Source organism: Melozone crissalis, unplaced genomic scaffold (assembly GCF_028551555.1).
Source record: "Melozone crissalis strain CALT ecotype California unplaced genomic scaffold, PUWL_Pcris_2 ptg000005l_1, whole genome shotgun sequence".
In the NCBI taxonomy this organism is placed as follows: domain Eukaryota; kingdom Metazoa; phylum Chordata; class Aves; order Passeriformes; family Passerellidae; genus Melozone; species Melozone crissalis.
This window is the reverse complement of record NW_026535783.1, coordinates 40,092,945-40,111,191: the sequence shown is the minus strand read 5'-3', so window position 1 is coordinate 40,111,191 and position 18,247 is coordinate 40,092,945. Positions and strand designations below refer to the sequence as shown.

The following is an 18,247-nucleotide window of genomic DNA, read 5'->3' as shown; positions in this document are numbered from 1 at the left end:
TTCCCTAATAGAAAAAGGGCTAAAAGGCATACAATAAAGTCTGATCAACTCACTGAGCCAATTCTGTTTCATTTCTAACAGCAAACATGATAAAACAAGACCTGCTCTTACAGATTGATACAGGGAACATGTCAGAATTACCTATTCAAAACCTAAAACTTCCAAAGTGCCTGAACAGAATTACCCACACCTCACACCTTAACAGAGCTTTCTGTGAAAGATAAAACAATACTGGAATACACACTTAAAGGCACACATAGCTAACCCCAAAAGAAATTTTAGGCGATCAGGGTTTCAGAAAAAGTCTTTTCCAATGCATTTATATTTTCTTTCTCTTTTAGTCTTTTACGAAGCATTCAACACAGTAAAGATATAATTTTGACTTGATTAAAATAGTAATTTCAAACTGCATCTTGATAATATAAAATAAACTCACAGGTATCTTTGAATCATGTTAAGTACCATAACAGCTCCAAGGCACACAACATATAAAGGGAACCTCAATAAGTTTGTATATTAAGGTAGTGTGCATTAAACTTTGCAAGATTTTGCTCTTTAATTTCACACAAATCCAGTTCTTTTTATCTGTGGTAGTTATTAGTAATGCAGACCCCGTTATGTACATTTAAAGAAAACCTCTGTATTTGCTATGTGAGAGACTCACAATAAGTGCAGCAATTACTAAGGATGTGAGGTATCACAATAGCATAAGTTTTGCAGAATGGCACTAGATTTGGCTTGAGCCCGGTAACGTTGAATATAATGAGTACTCACATGTAGTCTAAAATAATAGTTTTCAACAGACAAAGGATGCAAGACTAAAAAAAAGACTGTTTTGAAAGATCAAAACCTGAACCAATTATAAAGATTTGTAGCACTAAATGGTACAATGTAATACTAAAATAGAACAATTCCTTCATTGTATAATCAACATAATCAAGACTGGTGTCATTTCCTCAAGTTTAAGCGGCTCTTTAAGTATTAGTTTAAGTCTGTCTACTCTTTAGCAGGGCTAGTAATTCTTTTCAATAATTATATTATACCTGTCTTTTTCAATAAGGCAATTTTAATTTCAAAGAGTTATCTACTAAATACTCTCCCCCAGTAGTCTATATTGGATGCAATATTATTTAACTTCCCCATCAGTGCCTTGGGTGAAGGGGCAGGTGCCCCCTCAGAGGGTTCACTGATGACACAGAGCTGGAAGCAGCGGCCGATACCCCAGAGGGCCCTGCTGCCCTTCAGAGGGTGGAGAGAGGGGCACAGAAGAACTGCCTGAAATTCAGCAAAGGCAAATGCAGGGTCCTGCACCTGGGGAGGAAGAACCCCGGGCACCAGCCCAGGCTGGGAGCTGATCTGCTGGGAAGCAGCTCTGAGGAGAAGGGCCTGGGGTTCCTGGTGGACAGCAAGCTGTCCATGAGCCAGCAGTGTGTCCTGGTGGCCAGGAAGGGCAATGGTGTCCTGGGGTGCATTGGGGAGAGCAGTGCCAGCAGGTCAGGGAGGTGATCCTGCCCCTCTACTCAGCCCTGGTGAGGCACAACTGGAGCGCTGTGTCCAGTTCTGGCTCCTCAGGACAAAAGACACATGGAGAAGGTCCAGCACAGGGTGACAAAAATGATGAGGGAACCTCTTTCAGATGGAAAGAGAGAGAATTGGGTCTGCTCAGCCTTGAGAAGAGATGACTGTGAGGGACCTCACTGTTAACAAGTATCCAAAGGGAGGGTGTCAGATGATGGATCCAGGCTCTGTTTGGTCACGTCAAGCAATAGTACAAGAGTCAATAGGCACAAACTGATGCACAGGAAGTTCCAGCTGAACATGAGGAAGAGATTCTTTAACATGCAGTGATCAAGCAGTGGAACAGATTGCCCAGAGAGGTCGTAGAGTCTCCCTCATTAGGGATATTCAAGAACTGTCTGGACACAGTCTTGTGCCATCTCCTCTGGGAAGACCCTGTTTGAGCAGAGATGTTGAACCAGATGACCCCGTGTGGTCCTTCCAACCTGACCCATTCTATGACTCTGTGAAATACAATTATGCAATTTTACGTGTTACAGTAATACTGGGTTGAGGAACAGCATTGATAAAGATAGCTTTAAATATAATTCTTAACCAAGTTTACAAACTGAAATTCAAAACTTAAAAAATCCCCTCACTTCAACATGATTTTTTTCTTATGAAAAACATGAGATTCCATACCTTGTTTTTGAAGTAAACCTCAATTGGTAAAATGAAACCAGCATATCCAGATTCTTCAACTTTGTAGGGTGGGTCCTTGCACACTGAAACAGAGAAAAAAACAGTATTTAACAAAAAAAAATCTGAAATTCATAAGCAAACTACATGAGTAAATCTGTGACAATAGTTCTACATAGCACCGTTAAAAAACTGCACACATGCAATAGGATGGATCTGTGCACAACTCAACCTGAATTTTGCAGGAAAATTTTTCTCACCTGCATAAAACCTCCACTTTATGGATAGGAAATCTATCTCAAATTTGAAAACTTTATTATTGGGAAAGGGGGGACATAAGACAGCACTTCATCATACAGTGAAGAACATGAGGAAGGTTAACTATGGTATTATGTTTAAATAATATCCAGATTTTCCTTAAAGGATTCAGACGTCTATAACAATACTGTGTGTCTTATTAGCCATAATACAATCTTTTTCTCCAGTTTCTCAGTTTAATCCTTTTAATTTTAGCTATAATTCTTTTGGATTTTAGCTACTTTGAATCCCCATGGTACTGAATAGCCGATCTCTGAAGAAAGTGGCACTAGCTGTCAACTCCAGTCAGTGACAAAAAGTAGATTGTTACAAAACTTGAAACAGAAGCCATCTCTGCCTTCTCCTGTTTGACTGCATGGCAGTGTCATCATCTTGAGTCTCAGAACTCAAGTCTATGCAATATATTAGCACAAAGGGAGGCTAAGCTTGAGAAACTATGCATATAACTGAGTTCAAATCAGATGCTTCCAAATACTGCATGTGTGACATGCTATGTATGAAAAATCATGTCTATGGCACTACCATCTCACTGAAGGTTTCTCCATTGTAGGCTGGTAGAATGATGCAATTTTATAACACAAAAGGCTGACTTCATCAAAAGCATCTCCTCTAGCTCTGTGAACCTAGCTGACTGGAAAAAAAATTCAAACTGTCAGATGAATCACAACTTGCTCAGACATATACTCCTTCCAGAATTGCCTGGTAGTTTACAAAAAGAATGTATTACAATTAACTGTACAGAGCCTGATTACCAAAATTATTCTTTTTAGCAAAGCACCACAGATAGGCACTTAAAATCCTTTATCACCCTGAAAACATGACAAGACCCATCAGACACACCCAGGAACATAAACACTCTTATGTTCCCAATAGTACAATTAGTACTGCAGCTTTCTGAGGACATGCAAGCTTGGCTAATCCCCAAGCAAACAAACATAGTGGAATTTTCTACTACTACCTTGCCATTCTCCTTGTTTGCTAGCACCAAACCCCTCAAGGGTTAGGGGGATCATAAGTCCTTGCTCACCAACTCCAGTTGGTTATCACTACCTCATTCACCACATGAAGTTAACAAAAAAGGGAAGAGGGGAGAACAGCAAGAACAATCTCTGTTCACATGGTTCTGCAACACAGTTCTCTTGAAGATACAGAAGTTAATCTGTTTCTCCTGGCAGGAAAAAAAAAAAAAAAACCAACAAAAGAGAGGAGCTATAGTTCGTAAAGTGGGATTTGAAAGGTTTTGAAGAAAAAGCATTATGATGATTGGTCAAACCTAAGAGATTGTTTCAGACCAAGGTCTTCAGCTGGAAACTGGAAGAACCTCCCAGAAGTAGTATTTCCCTTAATATTGGCACATCTTCTAAGATGACTTGGCAGCATTTGAAAAATATAAATATTATAGTCCTAGTTAAGCACAGAAGTTACAGTAATATGTACTGGCAATTTCTCAGTCAACAATAAAGGAGCATTCCTTCTCCTCCTCAACTTGAGGAGAAAACCTTCAAAATATTTTTTGAATGGTCACACACAGAAGATTGAAATCCACTTATACAAAAATGGAGAAAGATTACACAAATCAGATAGAAATGCAGAGGCTTTAGAAACAGTGATTTCAGGCTAGATATTTGTGATGTCACAAACATCACCTCAACTTCTTCCTGAGCATTTAACTGGTGCAGAAAACCTCATTAGCATAAATATTTTTCATTGCCTCCCTCATTAAGCTCTTCCTGCAGATTTATACAGCTGTTTGCCTTGCTGAATAGTACCTTATCAAAGTCTCCTGGCCCTTCAAAGACTCTGAAACAGCTCCCAGTTTTGACAAAGTCTGGATAATGGGCTGCAGAACAATCGCCTGGAAAGTACCTTGGTTATCTTCCCAAACTGAAAGATGGGCTTTTAACACAAGGAAAATTCTAGTCTTGTGAATGAAATCTTCCTGAAGAGAAACACAAGTGACTGAGCAAAGCTCAGTGCTATTGTGTACGTGCAGACTGCAGCTATTACATTTTTCCTGCATTTTTTGTGGGAGCCACCACTGACAGAACATACTGACAGAAATGGCATTTCTGTGCACTCTGAAACAGCATTCCCTGGGCTAAGCCATTTTTGTCTTATTGAACTGTCAGAAGGAGTACCCAGGGCTGCAGTGACATGTGGTTTAGCCAAGCCAACAGGAAATCATCCTAACAAGGTATGCTGACCAGAGAAAAGAGAAGTTGCAAGAGTTCAGTAAACCGCAGAAAAGGAAGTAAGAAAAACAAAAAAAATAAAATCGCTCAGGAGAGGAGAAGAAGGGGAAAAAATCCCAAAATTGTAGTGAAAAAGGTAAAGAGAAACAAATGGAAATGGCAAATGTAGACCAACAAACTCAACCAACAACAGAAACTAGGATCAAGTGATTTTGAAAAAGGAACAGATTCCCCAAAACTTGCTAGGAAAAAAGTGACTGTGCTAGATGAGGTATGTAAGCAGAAAACACTACCTTATTACAAAAATCTTCCTCCTGATCCAGAGGGACAGAGGCATTTTACCTCTGACTGCTCCTTTCCTTTAAAGTGGCACCTAAAAATCCATTTCAAGTACCAGACCAAGTGTCTTGAACACCATTTACCACTAAGACTTAATTATTATGGTCAGATTTATTTTTCCTAAGGAAAAAGCTTGTATGAACCAAATTTTCTCCCTCTCTGCTGTATCTTTTGTCTAGGTTGTCCAAACTCAAGACAGTCTCTACAACAATTAAAGCCCTGAAGGTTCCCAGAGACTCAGCTAAAAACTGGTGTCTGATAAGGTAATTCCAGGGAACATGGGTGAGATGCAGGAAGAAGCAGGCAACAGCATACAGAATAACAGAACAATTATAAGTGTTTCCTGTCGCAAGTGTTGTAGTTCCAGGAGAAGATAAGTAAAAAACATAAGCAAAATTATACATATTTCTTTAGATGCACTGGCCACAGAATAAAATGTGGGGGGTTTGTTGCCTGTGTAAGGCAAAATAAGGAGCTTAGCTCAGCTAATCAGAGCGTGGTGGGAATAACACCAACATCGTGCATTCAATCCCTGTACAGGCCACTTATCAATGATCCTTGTGGGTCCTTTCCAACTTAGAATATTCTGTGAGTTCATGGTACTGACCTGTTATTGTACGTTTGTCATGATAATCTCGTCTCCCACAAACAAAAAGTTTAGTCCTAATGTATTTGCAAATACATTTGCTAAACAGATAGATCAATTAAAACTATTATAGGTGCAATTTTGAAATAAAAATAGGAGCTCATGCAACATAATCATAATGCTGAAGTCTGTCCCTTATGTTCACCATGTTTTATTGTACTGTGGGGTGAACATCCCAGTAACACTTGGTATGTTTAAGGCCACAGAATGGAAATTAGATCAAACAGGTCTCTAACTATGACTAAATCTATTGTGAAATGCTACACAGGAGCTTGAACACAGGTGAAACCAAATGACTAGTCAAGTTGTAAAAAGATAGAGGGAATAGAGGAAGGTGTAAAAGCCAGGTCCTAGGATAGGAAGAAGGTGGAATGATGGTTTGCCTTAACGCTGAAAAACCATACACATGTGCACACGTACAATTGCACAGGGGATGAATTCTAGTACTATACACACTTCAGGAGCTCATCTACAGTATACTGTGAGAGAGGACTACTCAGGCACTCAGCTGTAAGGCCAGCTGCATTACAAACACTTCATGAACAGGAATAGTCAGAAACATACTAGTTATGCTGATGCGTTCATTTTGAGCTGCCTTCTTTTACAAACAGGTTCCAGTAATTCATAGATGATGAGAAGTTATGGAAATGCTCCTCAAACAAAAACTGCCTTCCAGCAACTGCAAGGTATCAGTGGGCATCAGTAACAGCAACATTATCACTACTACTACTAGTTTTATTAATAAGGATTTCTTCTCAGTAATGATCTGTTTACATTACATTGCCTAACCATACTATCAAGAGGCCCTGCAGAGAGACCTTGACAAATCAGAGGGCTGGGCAATCACCAGCTGTATGAAGTTTAACAAAGACAAGTGCCAGATTCTGCAACTGGGATGAGGCAACCGTGGATATGCAGAGAGACTGGGGAATGAGGCACTGGAGAGGACTGCTGCAGAAAGGGACCTTTGCAAATCAGGATATTGCATTAATCTGTGACGCTCCTTCTGTATGTAAGAAAGAAACGAGAGTGCTCAGTTCTCATCCAGTACATTCTATAACTGAATTATTTTGATAATGCCTGCAGAATGAGTCACCCAAGATCACAGAAAGTCAGAAAAGCATTGATGATTACCTGTCCCTTGTTCCATCAGAATACACTTTCTCTACAGCTCACATAAATTGCTTAAATCCTTTATCTCACATGATTTATTTCTTTATTCCACAAGTGATGCGCTACTTTTTCTTTCCCAAATGCATTCCCATGTGTTGCATCAGACATGAACTGACACTGAAGGAACAGGTGCAATCAAGCCACAACGCCACATTTTACTAACAGTGACTACATTGAAGCCTTTCAACATAATAATAACAAAATTCTAGTTAAAGCTATCTTTCTTAAAAGCTTTAACATGCAATTCACTTGCCAGTTTAACACTGTTGAAGACATCATTATGAATAGATTTTTTCTTTATTAAAAATACAGTCAGAATGAACAAGTAAAGGCAGAAGGTCCCTTCAAGCAGATTTCAATACAACATCAGGATGATGCAGAATAAAGTCTGCAAGAATTCACACATAATTTAGGCAACCTGCAGGATACTCCAAGTGGGTGCTTGTAAGAAGTGATGCCTTCTTAAAGATAACTGATTTAACAAGGACTTTTGTATGAGTATTTCATAGGTATTTGCTCATACTGGTCACACTCTGACCCACTATTCCATCTATTCAACACCATGTTCCTTAAAAGTCTCAAAACCAAGGGGTGGCATTCATTTCCAGAGGAAGGCAGATTGTGGTACCAAATCCCTCCTACAACAATAATTCAGCTTTAAATATTCAGCTGTGATTTTTTAAAACTCTTCAACTCTGCTATTCTGCAGCTCACCTTGCCAACTGGAATCCAGTATATGGATTCTTAAAAAAAAAATACCAAAACAGCCTAGAAGAGAGTGGCTCTGTTATCTTCTATCTTCAGGCACACCTCAGCCATTAATATAAAAAAAAAAAATTCTAGGCAGGTTCAAACAGAAACTGGAAAAAATTACTAAGATGAGTGTGGTTTAAATGGTACATCCAAGACTAGGAATAAGGATAGTCCATTTGCTTCACACCTTTTGCTGGCATGTACTTCATGAGAAAGATAAAACCCAAAGAAAAAACACCAAAGGCACTAAAAGTTCTAAGGTTGGGCTCTCAGCACTGCATTTACAGATATATTACATTGCTTTCCTCACATAGAGAGTGACCAGATCCCCACCACTTCTACCAGCTGGATAGGATAGCAAGATACAGCTTAAAACCCCTCAAATAAGGTGAACCCTAACTAAATTTTGGAATGATACTTTCTGTACATACTAGACCATAAAGGAGCTTCTTCATTGACTGAGAGCAATCTAATACACAAGGAAGGAAGGCAGGGAAGTCTCCAAATCTGTGGCTGAGTTTGGACTCAGTCACACCTCGGGTCCATCAGGAATGTAGAAAGTGAGGGGCTTGTCTCAGAACCTGGTGACTCAGCGGACAGGTCTCACTGTTTTACATGCTTACTCTTTTCCATCTCTGGTCTCTGTGTGACTCATTCTAAGCTGATTGTCATTTGACTTTGTGTATTTCATCCACATAATAAGTAAAAGAGTGAACCTTGCCATTGAACTTTGCTAGTCACAAATTTATATTAAACCTGCTTTTGCTAATACCTTAGACAGGGATTTTTTTAAGTAACCAAAACCACTCATTTGCAAGCCACTGTTACATGTGATGGAGCTGTGCTTTCCTGAGGATGGCTGAATGCTTGCCTGCCCATGAAGGAAGTAGTGAATAAATTCCTTGTTTTGCTCTGCTTGCATGCACTGCTTTTGCTTTACCTATTAAACTGTCTTAATCTCAACCCACAAGTTTCTCACTTTTATCTTTTTAATTGTCTCATCCCACTGCAGGGAAATGAATAGGCTGTTGTGTGGTGCTTAGATGCCAGCTGGGATAAACCACAACATTACCCCTCCAGGACTTCCAGCAGAACCACCATTTTCCTAATATTAGAAAGATCTCAGGCAGCTGCAAAGTTTTGAAGTTCATTACACATCAGATGGTGCAGAAGCCCCTCCTCTTGACCAAAGGACATAAAGTCGTCAGCTGTATTCTGCACTGCACACACAAGCAAAAGTCCTTACTGAGACATTCAGAAGTTACTGGAAATGTCTAGGATCACACACAGTTTATGCCTGCCATCCTTTCTGTCTGCTCCCTCATGTTTCCTCTGAACAAGACAGGAATGCAGAAGAGATCAGAAAAGAATAAAAATGAGTACTTTTAAACTGAGTTATTTGTACATTTCCTGCTTTATGTCTAGATGTTATATTTTCAAGACAATTTTATTTTTTCAGTACAGTTTTTACAATTTTTCAAGAATTACTGTTAAAACATTTACATATGTCTCAGGCATCAGTGGAGTAGGGGACTTGCAGAAGGCACCTGGTCTAGAAGCTTTTCTTAGAGGAGCATGACACTAAAGCAAAAGGAAAACCCTTGAACAACTGAACTGCAGCTAAGGCTGCCTGAATAATAAGATAATAAACCAAACTATTATCTTTGATGGAAAACACATTAGGTATAACATTAAAAACTTAGACAATTAATGCAAATTTGCTCTGTAGATATCATTAGCATTTTAACAGTAATAAAAATTTCCAGTAATTGTCCACTAGTACATTCTCATATTTGTATAGAATCTACAGCCCACGGGATTTTCTATTTCACGCAGAAAAACACGTCCCACAATTGCAAGATTTGAAGTAATTTCTTTCTTGGTTATTAATTATATACTACTTCTTCCCATTAAAGACTTTGCACAGAGAATATTTCTTCTTAACCTCCACACAGATACTTAACACAAATCATATATAAATATATGACATAAATCTCATTCTCTATTTTAATTGTACTATGCTATGCAAGGATCCAACTGGGAATAAGCATTTCAAAGCCAACAAAGTTAGTCTGTATAGCAGTGGTGCCATAACTGTGTCAAAATTTTGGGGTAAAAGAAGTTTTACAAGCAAGCCAAAACTTTTTTTTTCCATCACACCTCCATCCTTCATGATTATTTCACTTGACTCACTGCAGAATGAGTAACAAGTAAGGCTGGAAGGGACCACAAGTGAATGTCTGGTTCAACCTCCCTTCTCAGGCTGGGACAGCCTAAAACACAAGGCAGAGGACCGTGTCCAGTTCTTGAGCATTTCCAGTGAGAGAGACTCCACAACCTCTCTGGACCAGCTCCAGCAGCTCTGTGTCTCTCTGGTTCTGAGGAGCCAGAACTGGACACAGCGCTCCAGCTGTGCCTCACCAGGGCTGAGTAGAGGGGCAGGATCACCTCCCTGACCTGCTGGCACTGCTCTTCCCAATGCACCCCAGGACACCATTGCCCTTCCTGGCCACCAGGACACACTGCTGGCTCATGGACAGCTTGCTGTCCACCAAGGGTGCCAGGTCTTTCTCCTCAGAGCTGCTTCCCAGCAGATCAGCTCCCGGCCTGTGCAGTTATTCCTCCACAAGTGCAGAACCCTTCAATTTGTTTTACTAAATTTCAGATAGTTCTGTGTCCTTCAGATGTAATGTACTGAAAAAAAAAATTTCCCTGTATTATCTACCTCATTACCTTCCTGAAGCTGTTCAGAGTAGGTATACATAAGATCATGAACGCTATAATCTACCTCCCAAAATTATTTTAGCGATTGGAGAATGGGACTAAGAACATGAAACAAAAAATGTCTCTTTCAAACACATTCATACCGTTAGTCGAAAAATACAAAAAAGTCTGTTAACTTCAGCAAAACACCTCAGATGTATTAATATGTTATGAGGTTAAACTATTAAAGGGTATTGCTAAGGCTAGAGTAATTATTTATGGCAAACAGCGTGTTTACATTAATCTGCCTGGTTTTTCCGCCTGCCACCTAGCATTACTTGTGTAACAGAACAATACAAAGCTCTGCAATCAAATATACCCTGAAAGGGAGAGACTTGTAGTTTGTGTGCAAACATGTTTATAATTAATATGATGTAAATGTATGCTTCAGGCATAAACTGAGTTTAAGCGCTGTGTTTGCATACAGGTGATGCAAAGGTTGTATACACTGGCATGAACACAATTTATCACAACAATTATACTATTAAGCTGATAGGAATTTTGAGGGGAGAAAACAACCATGTGAGGACAAAGAACTGGCATATAAAACTACAAATTTCTTCAACCAGAAATAGTTAAAATTGCAAAGCTAGTTCTGACCACTGTAGCATGCCTATAGTTCTATTCTTCTCATTAAGAGAGGCAGAATAGAATAAACTATTTCATTTGGAAGGGACCTACAATAATCATCTAGTCCCATTGCCTGAACAGTGATGACACTCTTCAGTGTTGACTTCAAGACATAGTTCAAGTACGTTGTTAAAGACATTGTCCAAATATTTCTTAAACACTGACAGCTTGGGGCATTGACCACCTTTCTAGGAAGCCTGCTCCAGCATATGAGTGCCCTGATATTAAAAACAAATGCTTCCGAACGTCCGGTTTCAACCTGCCCGGGCACAGCTTTGAACCAAGCACACAAATCCCATCACTGGGTCCCAGGTAGAAGAGATCAGCACCTCCCTCTCCACATCCCCTCCTCAGGCAGCTGTTCAGGGCAGTAAGGTCACCCCTCAGCCTCCTCTCCTCCAAGCCAGACAAACCCAGTGCTCAGATGCTCCTCACAGGATATTCCTTCCAGCCCTTTCACCAGCGTTCTTTCCCCTCCTCTGGACACATTCAGGGACCTTCCCACCCTTCTCAGAGTGTGGGGCCCAGCCCTGCACACAGGACTCAGGGTGAGGGCACCAGGGCCGAATCCAGCAGGATGATCCCAATCCCAGCTGGTGATGCTGTGTCTGCTGCCCCCCGGGATGGGGTTTGCCCTCCTGGCTGCCCGGGCACACACTGCTGGCTGGGAGCTAACCAAGGCTTGCAGTTCGTCCTGTTTGCTTCTCACACTGCATGAGCTGACGTACAAGCATTTCAGATACAATGAAAGATAAATATATATATATATATATATATATATATATATATATATATATACACACACTGAAAGGTACAATATATTAATTCACAAAAAAAGCTAGCAACTGACACATTTCTTCACAAGCTCTGAGTGCTACATTCTACACAGCTGACAAACTCTCCTTCGTACATAAAATAGAAATGGAAGGAAAAGAAATACAGATTGGACCATAAAGGCAGAAAATCTTCAAAGTGGCACATGGTCTAACCCTGAATAATTGGTTTTACTGTTGGCCAATTCCAGCATGAAGTGAACAAATTGCTTTTTAAAATATTTAAATATTTACCTTTAAAATGGCTATATTAATTAAATTGCATTTGCAGTAATAATCTGATGGAAATCTGTAAAACATTAAAGTGACCAACCTGAATTTTAAGAGATCATAGCTTTCTTAGGCAAAAACTGTAGCTAAGTGTTTTCTTACACATAAGAGCCATACATCATGCAATACTTCAAGTCTGCTCTTTTGAAACGAATAGAAAAAAAAGTGGACAAAATTGCATTTACAAATTGGTGTTTGTTTTTTTTTAAATGCCACAACATTAATTGAAAAGCTACTGATGGAAATATTAAGCAAAGTTTTACCCATTTATATGCTACAGAATAAACAATTTATTTTGTAATCCCTAGCTGTACTTGTTTCTGAGGGAAGCAGCACGGTGCAGTTTCCAATTTTCCAGTCCATGACATCTCTCCAATTTCACTGTGGAGTTGCAAGTATTCAGTAATAAGGAAATAGCTTTCATTATAATTCTTAAGGAACACTTTTGAGGGTCGTAACTATTTTAGTTATGCAGATATTGAAAAAAAGAAAAAAAGCTTCCTAATGACATCTACATAGGCAAACTGCTAACATTATCACACCAAAAATTCTTCTACAAACCCTGGAAAAGCTAAGTTTTGACTTTGTGAAGAATAATTCAATGCAAACATTAAACTTTTTGTTCTACACAATGTATTTATCTTGCTTTGGTATGCCTCTGGAACATATTTTCTCCATGCATTGTATTGATTAAATAAGAGCTTGAAAAACAGAGTAGAAATAGTTCAGTGTAAACATCTTGAATAAAAATTGGAGTGCATACCACCAGTCAGACATACAGGAAACAAGTAAGCTTAAACACAAAAAAGACTGCAGAGGAACAGAAAACTACACTTTTCTTCAATTTTGATAAGAGGAATGTAATGATTCACCTTGAGTGAAGAAAAGTAACTCAAACCTGCAAAACTATGCACGTATAACAATTTCAACCTAAAATACATCCTCCATTTAACATTAATTTATTATGCTTTCAGGAATTAGAGTAGATATTGTCTAGTGGACATTGAATTAGTCAAAATGAATCAGCATTTTATACTAGCATACCATGTGCTTCCAAAGAAGTCTTAACTTTTTTATTTAAAAGCAGATTTTCTTGGTGGGAGAAAATTTATCCAAAGTATTATTTCCCATAGTAGATGGGCTGATTGACAATAGTTAACTGCACAAGAAAGGTTTTTAAAATTGGCATATTTAATTCTGGAGGTTCCTTATCTTTCTTATTTTTTATTTGATGGTTTCTTTTGGTTTTTTGGGTAACTGGTTTTTTTATTTGTTTTTGTTTTACCCCCAGCAAAGCAGGGGTACATTACTTCATTACCTGAAGCTGTAATTGGAGGATTAAACCTGATATGTAAATGGCCCAAACTTATAACTGCATGAAAACTTGTGACGATTATCTATCTTGGGTGTAGCCCCTCTCGGAGGCTTCTGACTGTCCAAGGTGTACCTGTTGAAGGCCTTTAATAAATACCCGCTTTTATTCTCTTAATCTTGTCTAGCTTCTGTTTTAGGTACCCACTCCAAGGCATCAGTTGTAGAAGCTGGAAAGCAAAACAGTGAGAGATTCCAAGTTAGAACTGCAATTGTATAGGAAAACATAAAATAAATGCAAAAACCACTCTCTTAACCTGACAGAGTCAGGATGCAACCTGACACCCTGTTGGTCAGGGTGTTGGCAGCAGTCTGATTAAATGGTGGCTGCAATCCTGTTGAAGTGATCAATGTGGTTAAACCACTGGTCCTGTAGAAGGGTCTGATCTTCCTCTGAAGGTCCAGTGGTGGCTATGGAGCTCCTGTCCTCTGGGAATTCAGTGGAATCCAGTGGCTGTTTGTGGTGTTCCAAACCTCAGACGATATCCAGGTAGGAATGCTTGGTTCCTCCCCCTGGGCACAGCATCTCACGAGACCTTGATGGCCCATTAGCAGAGATAGCCCCTGAAGGGAGTTATCATGGATGAGCCATGGACGAGACAACGCCGCCCCACCAGGTTTTAACATTTTACAGAAATGGTGATAGAATACATACTTTTTGGTTACATCTTACATTGTCACCTAAGATAGTGATTCTTTTTTGGTTTTTTTTTGCACTAGCAGTTGCCCTAGGAAACTGTGTGAATACAAACATTTTAGATTTTCTTCCCAGGCTGATATTCACAGATTTGAGAAAAGAACACCCCTAAGCACAGTGTGCACGCAATTTATTGTTCAGTTAAGGAACGAAAAGAAAAGCTATGCATCTTTCTTTCCCTAATCGGAGCAAAACTCTGAAGCAGGCTTCATTTTTCTGTATGCTTCCAGAAGCCTAAGGCCTTCCACCAGCCAAGTGTTTTAAAAATACCATGATATATCAAACACAGGCAATGTTAGTTTTTAAATTCATGATGATCCTAGTAATTTAATTTCAGAAAGGTAAGCACAAAACTCAACAGACATCAGTCACAAGTCTGTCACATTTTTGGAGCATCTGTCTTCGACAGCAAACACCTAGACCCAAGGACAGCAACCCATAAGTGCAGTTAGTAAAGGGTAAAGAAAGTACAACTTGTGGCTAAAAAACACATGTCCTTACTCAAAGCAAGTGGAAGAGGAAGATTTAATAGACAGCAGTAAAGTCTCATTTGGTGCAGAAGCTGGACAAGTAGCACCTCAAGCTGCAAGCTCTGGGTTGGGGTGTACAGGCACCAGAAAGGGTTCCTCCTTGCAGGTGCTGCTCTCCCCTACCCATACATTTAAGGGAGCACTCTCTATCTTATATAAACCTACATGCACCCTAATACTGGTCCTCTAAAGCAGACCTCACAGCAAGTGAGGCTGAACTCCTTTTGTGATGTTTTGTGATGTGGCCATCACACATCTCCCCCCTGCAGCAGCAGCAATCAGCAGCCCCCCACTCAGCCTGAAAACAACACTCAGGATCACCTCCTTGCTCCACACCACCTAGATGTACTTGTGTTCCCCATGCGCTTCCCTGCCACCAGTAAGGGCTATCTCTGAATAGCTTGCTATCTGAGAAACTGAACACCGCAACAAAAATAATAACCTTTTCTTAAGTAATAAGATTACTTAAGAAAATGCCAGAAAAATGCCCATGCACAGCCTCATGCTGAGTGAGCACTGAAGAACCTTCCCACAAGCAGAATCCAACATACTACAAAGAAAAAAGTAAATTTGAGACTGTAGACTCTGGTGCACTTCAGTACTAAAACCTGAAGTGAAGCCAGTAACACACCAGTCTGAGGCCCACATCTGAAAGGTGCAGAGAACCTTGAGTGGAGCAGAGTGAAATGGCTTTTGTTCCAGCACAACTTTCATATCCATCTTCAGGAACTGACTACTGTCAGCAGCAGAACTTCAGCCATGTGCTTCAGAAACTAAAAATGCTTCCATGGCTGTTTGCCATGCCATTTTAGACAGACTGATATTACAGGAAATGCTACAGGAGATGGAATAAATCAGTCACACCTAGAAATGCCTAAACAGGCTTGCTGCAGGTCTTGAGATGAGAGATATGTAGATCTCTGCTATTTAATAATTATTTGCTTTAAGAGTCCTCTAAGCCAAACCTTGCTAATATAAGTAAAAGTAGGATTAAGCTAAGAGAAGTAATCAAAGGACAGGTATTGAAAACATACATACTAAATGAAACTATTTTTAGAATATTTCACCACTCTCTTTCAAAATGTCCCGAAGTTACTTTATGAAGAATATTTACTTACGTACACAAAAGAAAGCATGACAAAAAACAATTAAGCTGTATAATGGTCCACATAGTAGCAGCAATGGAACATTTTCCATTTTCCTCTGTTGTTTACATGCCTCCGAGGACAGCACAAAGGATCAAACCACCATCTGCTTGAGGGTAGATTTTGGGGAAAGGACAGATCAACAGCATCTTTTCCTTACACTTTGCTTTAGTTAAGACCAAAAATAAAGACAGACTGAAATTAACATTGAGCCATTCTTCCTTCACAATTTTTCCTTCACAAGCAATCACAAACAGACTTTCTTAAGCTTTCCCACAGACAGAGCAAGCTGAAGTACTTAAGGCACTGAGAACAAGAGTAAGCAATAGTAGGAATGGCCACTTCACAAGCAGTTGGTACACAACAGGAGAGAACTGCCCAGTAATAAAAAATCCACAGTAAAGTCCATTTTAAACAAGGCTAAAAGTTGAATGCGTGGTGAAGACAGTATAACCAGCTCCTACTTGACAACTTCAGACGCATGCAAAAGATCAGGGTATACTGGAGAAGTAGCACATAAACATAATATATTGCAGGAAAAAAATCTTTGTGGAACAGAGTGAATACACAACACTCACACCAGCAATCTTAATTTTATTTATTGAACAGGCAGACTGTTTTGACTTCCATCATTCTTAACAAGGTATTTTTCAATATGAGTGCTATTTAAAATGACTGAATGTAAGACATGCATCCTACTGAGAAAAAACCCTTGATAAAAGAGAATTATGATATGTTCCACATGAGCATAATGAAGACAACCAGCTAATTTAACATAAATTTTTGCATTTAATAAGATAGTAACAAATGGTAAACAATGTAGAGAGACCATATAAAAAGAATTTTTAAAGACCTGCATTTAAATTTAAATTGTAATTCCATTTTAGGTAACAGTCACTCAACACTTAGTCTTCTTTATGTTCGTAAGTAGGTTATCTCAGTAAACTGGATGACTGGCTATTTCAGTTAAATATGTATCTGCCCTTTTGTGGTGTAACAAAATTACTCTGGGTAACAAAGTTGCTGTAATACTCAGGAGATGTTAACTTACCCTCATCCTTTAAAATATTAGAGCATAAAAATCCGAAAAACTGAGCAACCTCGAAGGAAGTATTAAAAAGCATAAATTGCAACACCACTGAGGAGAGCTAAATTAAATCTGTGACACACTTCACTCAAGTAACATAAATAGGGTGCATAATCGCGTTAGTAATTACAAATGCCATTGTCACAGCCTCAACAGACATAGAAAAATAAACTGTTTAAGACAGCCCCAGGCATAACCTTTCACAAACAGATGAGAATCATTCACCTCAATTTTTAGTCTGAACTCTCATCAAAAGATTCTCACAGCACTACTCTCTAATAAGGACAAATTATGACTTCGGAAGACATCAGTTACCCAAAGAGGACACTGAACAATATGTGCTCGTAAATATTTTCTTGGAACTGCCCAACCTTTAAACCACCTAATCCACTTAATCTCTATTTGCTGTCATATCTGTACATGAACACAGAGCACCTGAGTGTTTCAAACTTGTAATTACTTTAAGAGACAACAGTAAAGCTCATACAAATACAGTAGCTAGAGGGAACATACGAAAGTGCTACAATATGGTAAAGAAAATGCCACTGGAATTTTGTCACTTTCTGAAAATGGCATGTTACCAGCTTCAGCATCTAATTTCAGTCCCATCTTAAAATAAGATGCTTCACAGCAGCAATGCTGCAAAAGCAGAGGTCTGTGGCACTAAACACACTGCACTTTAGACTTATGACATGACAGAAGAGACTCAAAGATTTGAGCATATAGCGGCAGTAAACAAGTATTGTCCTTCATAGGACAACTTTAAATCCTCTAGGCAAGAGGTGTATAGCACTTCTGTACTGGTTCTGGCTGCGATAGAGTTACATTTTTTCAGTGTCTTAAATGGGGCTACCATAAGCAGATTCTTGTTACCTAGCCTCAGTTATCATGCTGGAAGCTAACACACACGGAATTTCCTGTGAACCTACAAGGCACAGCTTGTGAAAGTGTTCAAGCTTAAGTCTATGTATTTTCTACAATAAATGTTTACTAAGTTAAGGTCATCAATCTCCATTTTAATGTAAACATCATAACTATTGAATCATACAATTTTCACGTTTTTACCCTGACTACTGTAAATTCTGTAGAGAATTTACAGGGTAAACGCCAAGGTTCATCTGCCAGTGACCTAGGCATTTGGCAGAGACTTTGGAGTAGGGCTTCAACACCATTAATTAAATAAGTTCCATGGAACTAAAAAATTAAAAAAAACTGGCATTACATTAGTATATTGACTTGCATTGAGTACTTTCTTTGGTTTATTTCTGCTCTTTTGTCACCCCCCAAACAACTATCCACTCAGA

General features: G+C 39.1%; 1 protein-coding gene across 1 annotated transcript in view; it reads right to left on the bottom strand.

Moving 5' to 3' along the window:
• The window catches only part of MLLT3 (MLLT3 super elongation complex subunit), a 120,887-nt gene that overhangs the window by 60,874 nt on the left and 41,766 nt on the right, over nucleotides 1-18,247 (bottom strand). The window contains exon 3 of the mRNA XM_054287210.1: nucleotides 2,200-2,282. Within this exon, the coding sequence (XP_054143185.1) occupies nucleotides 2,200-2,282 (83 nt within the window). The remainder of the gene's footprint in view (nucleotides 1-2,199; nucleotides 2,283-18,247) is intronic.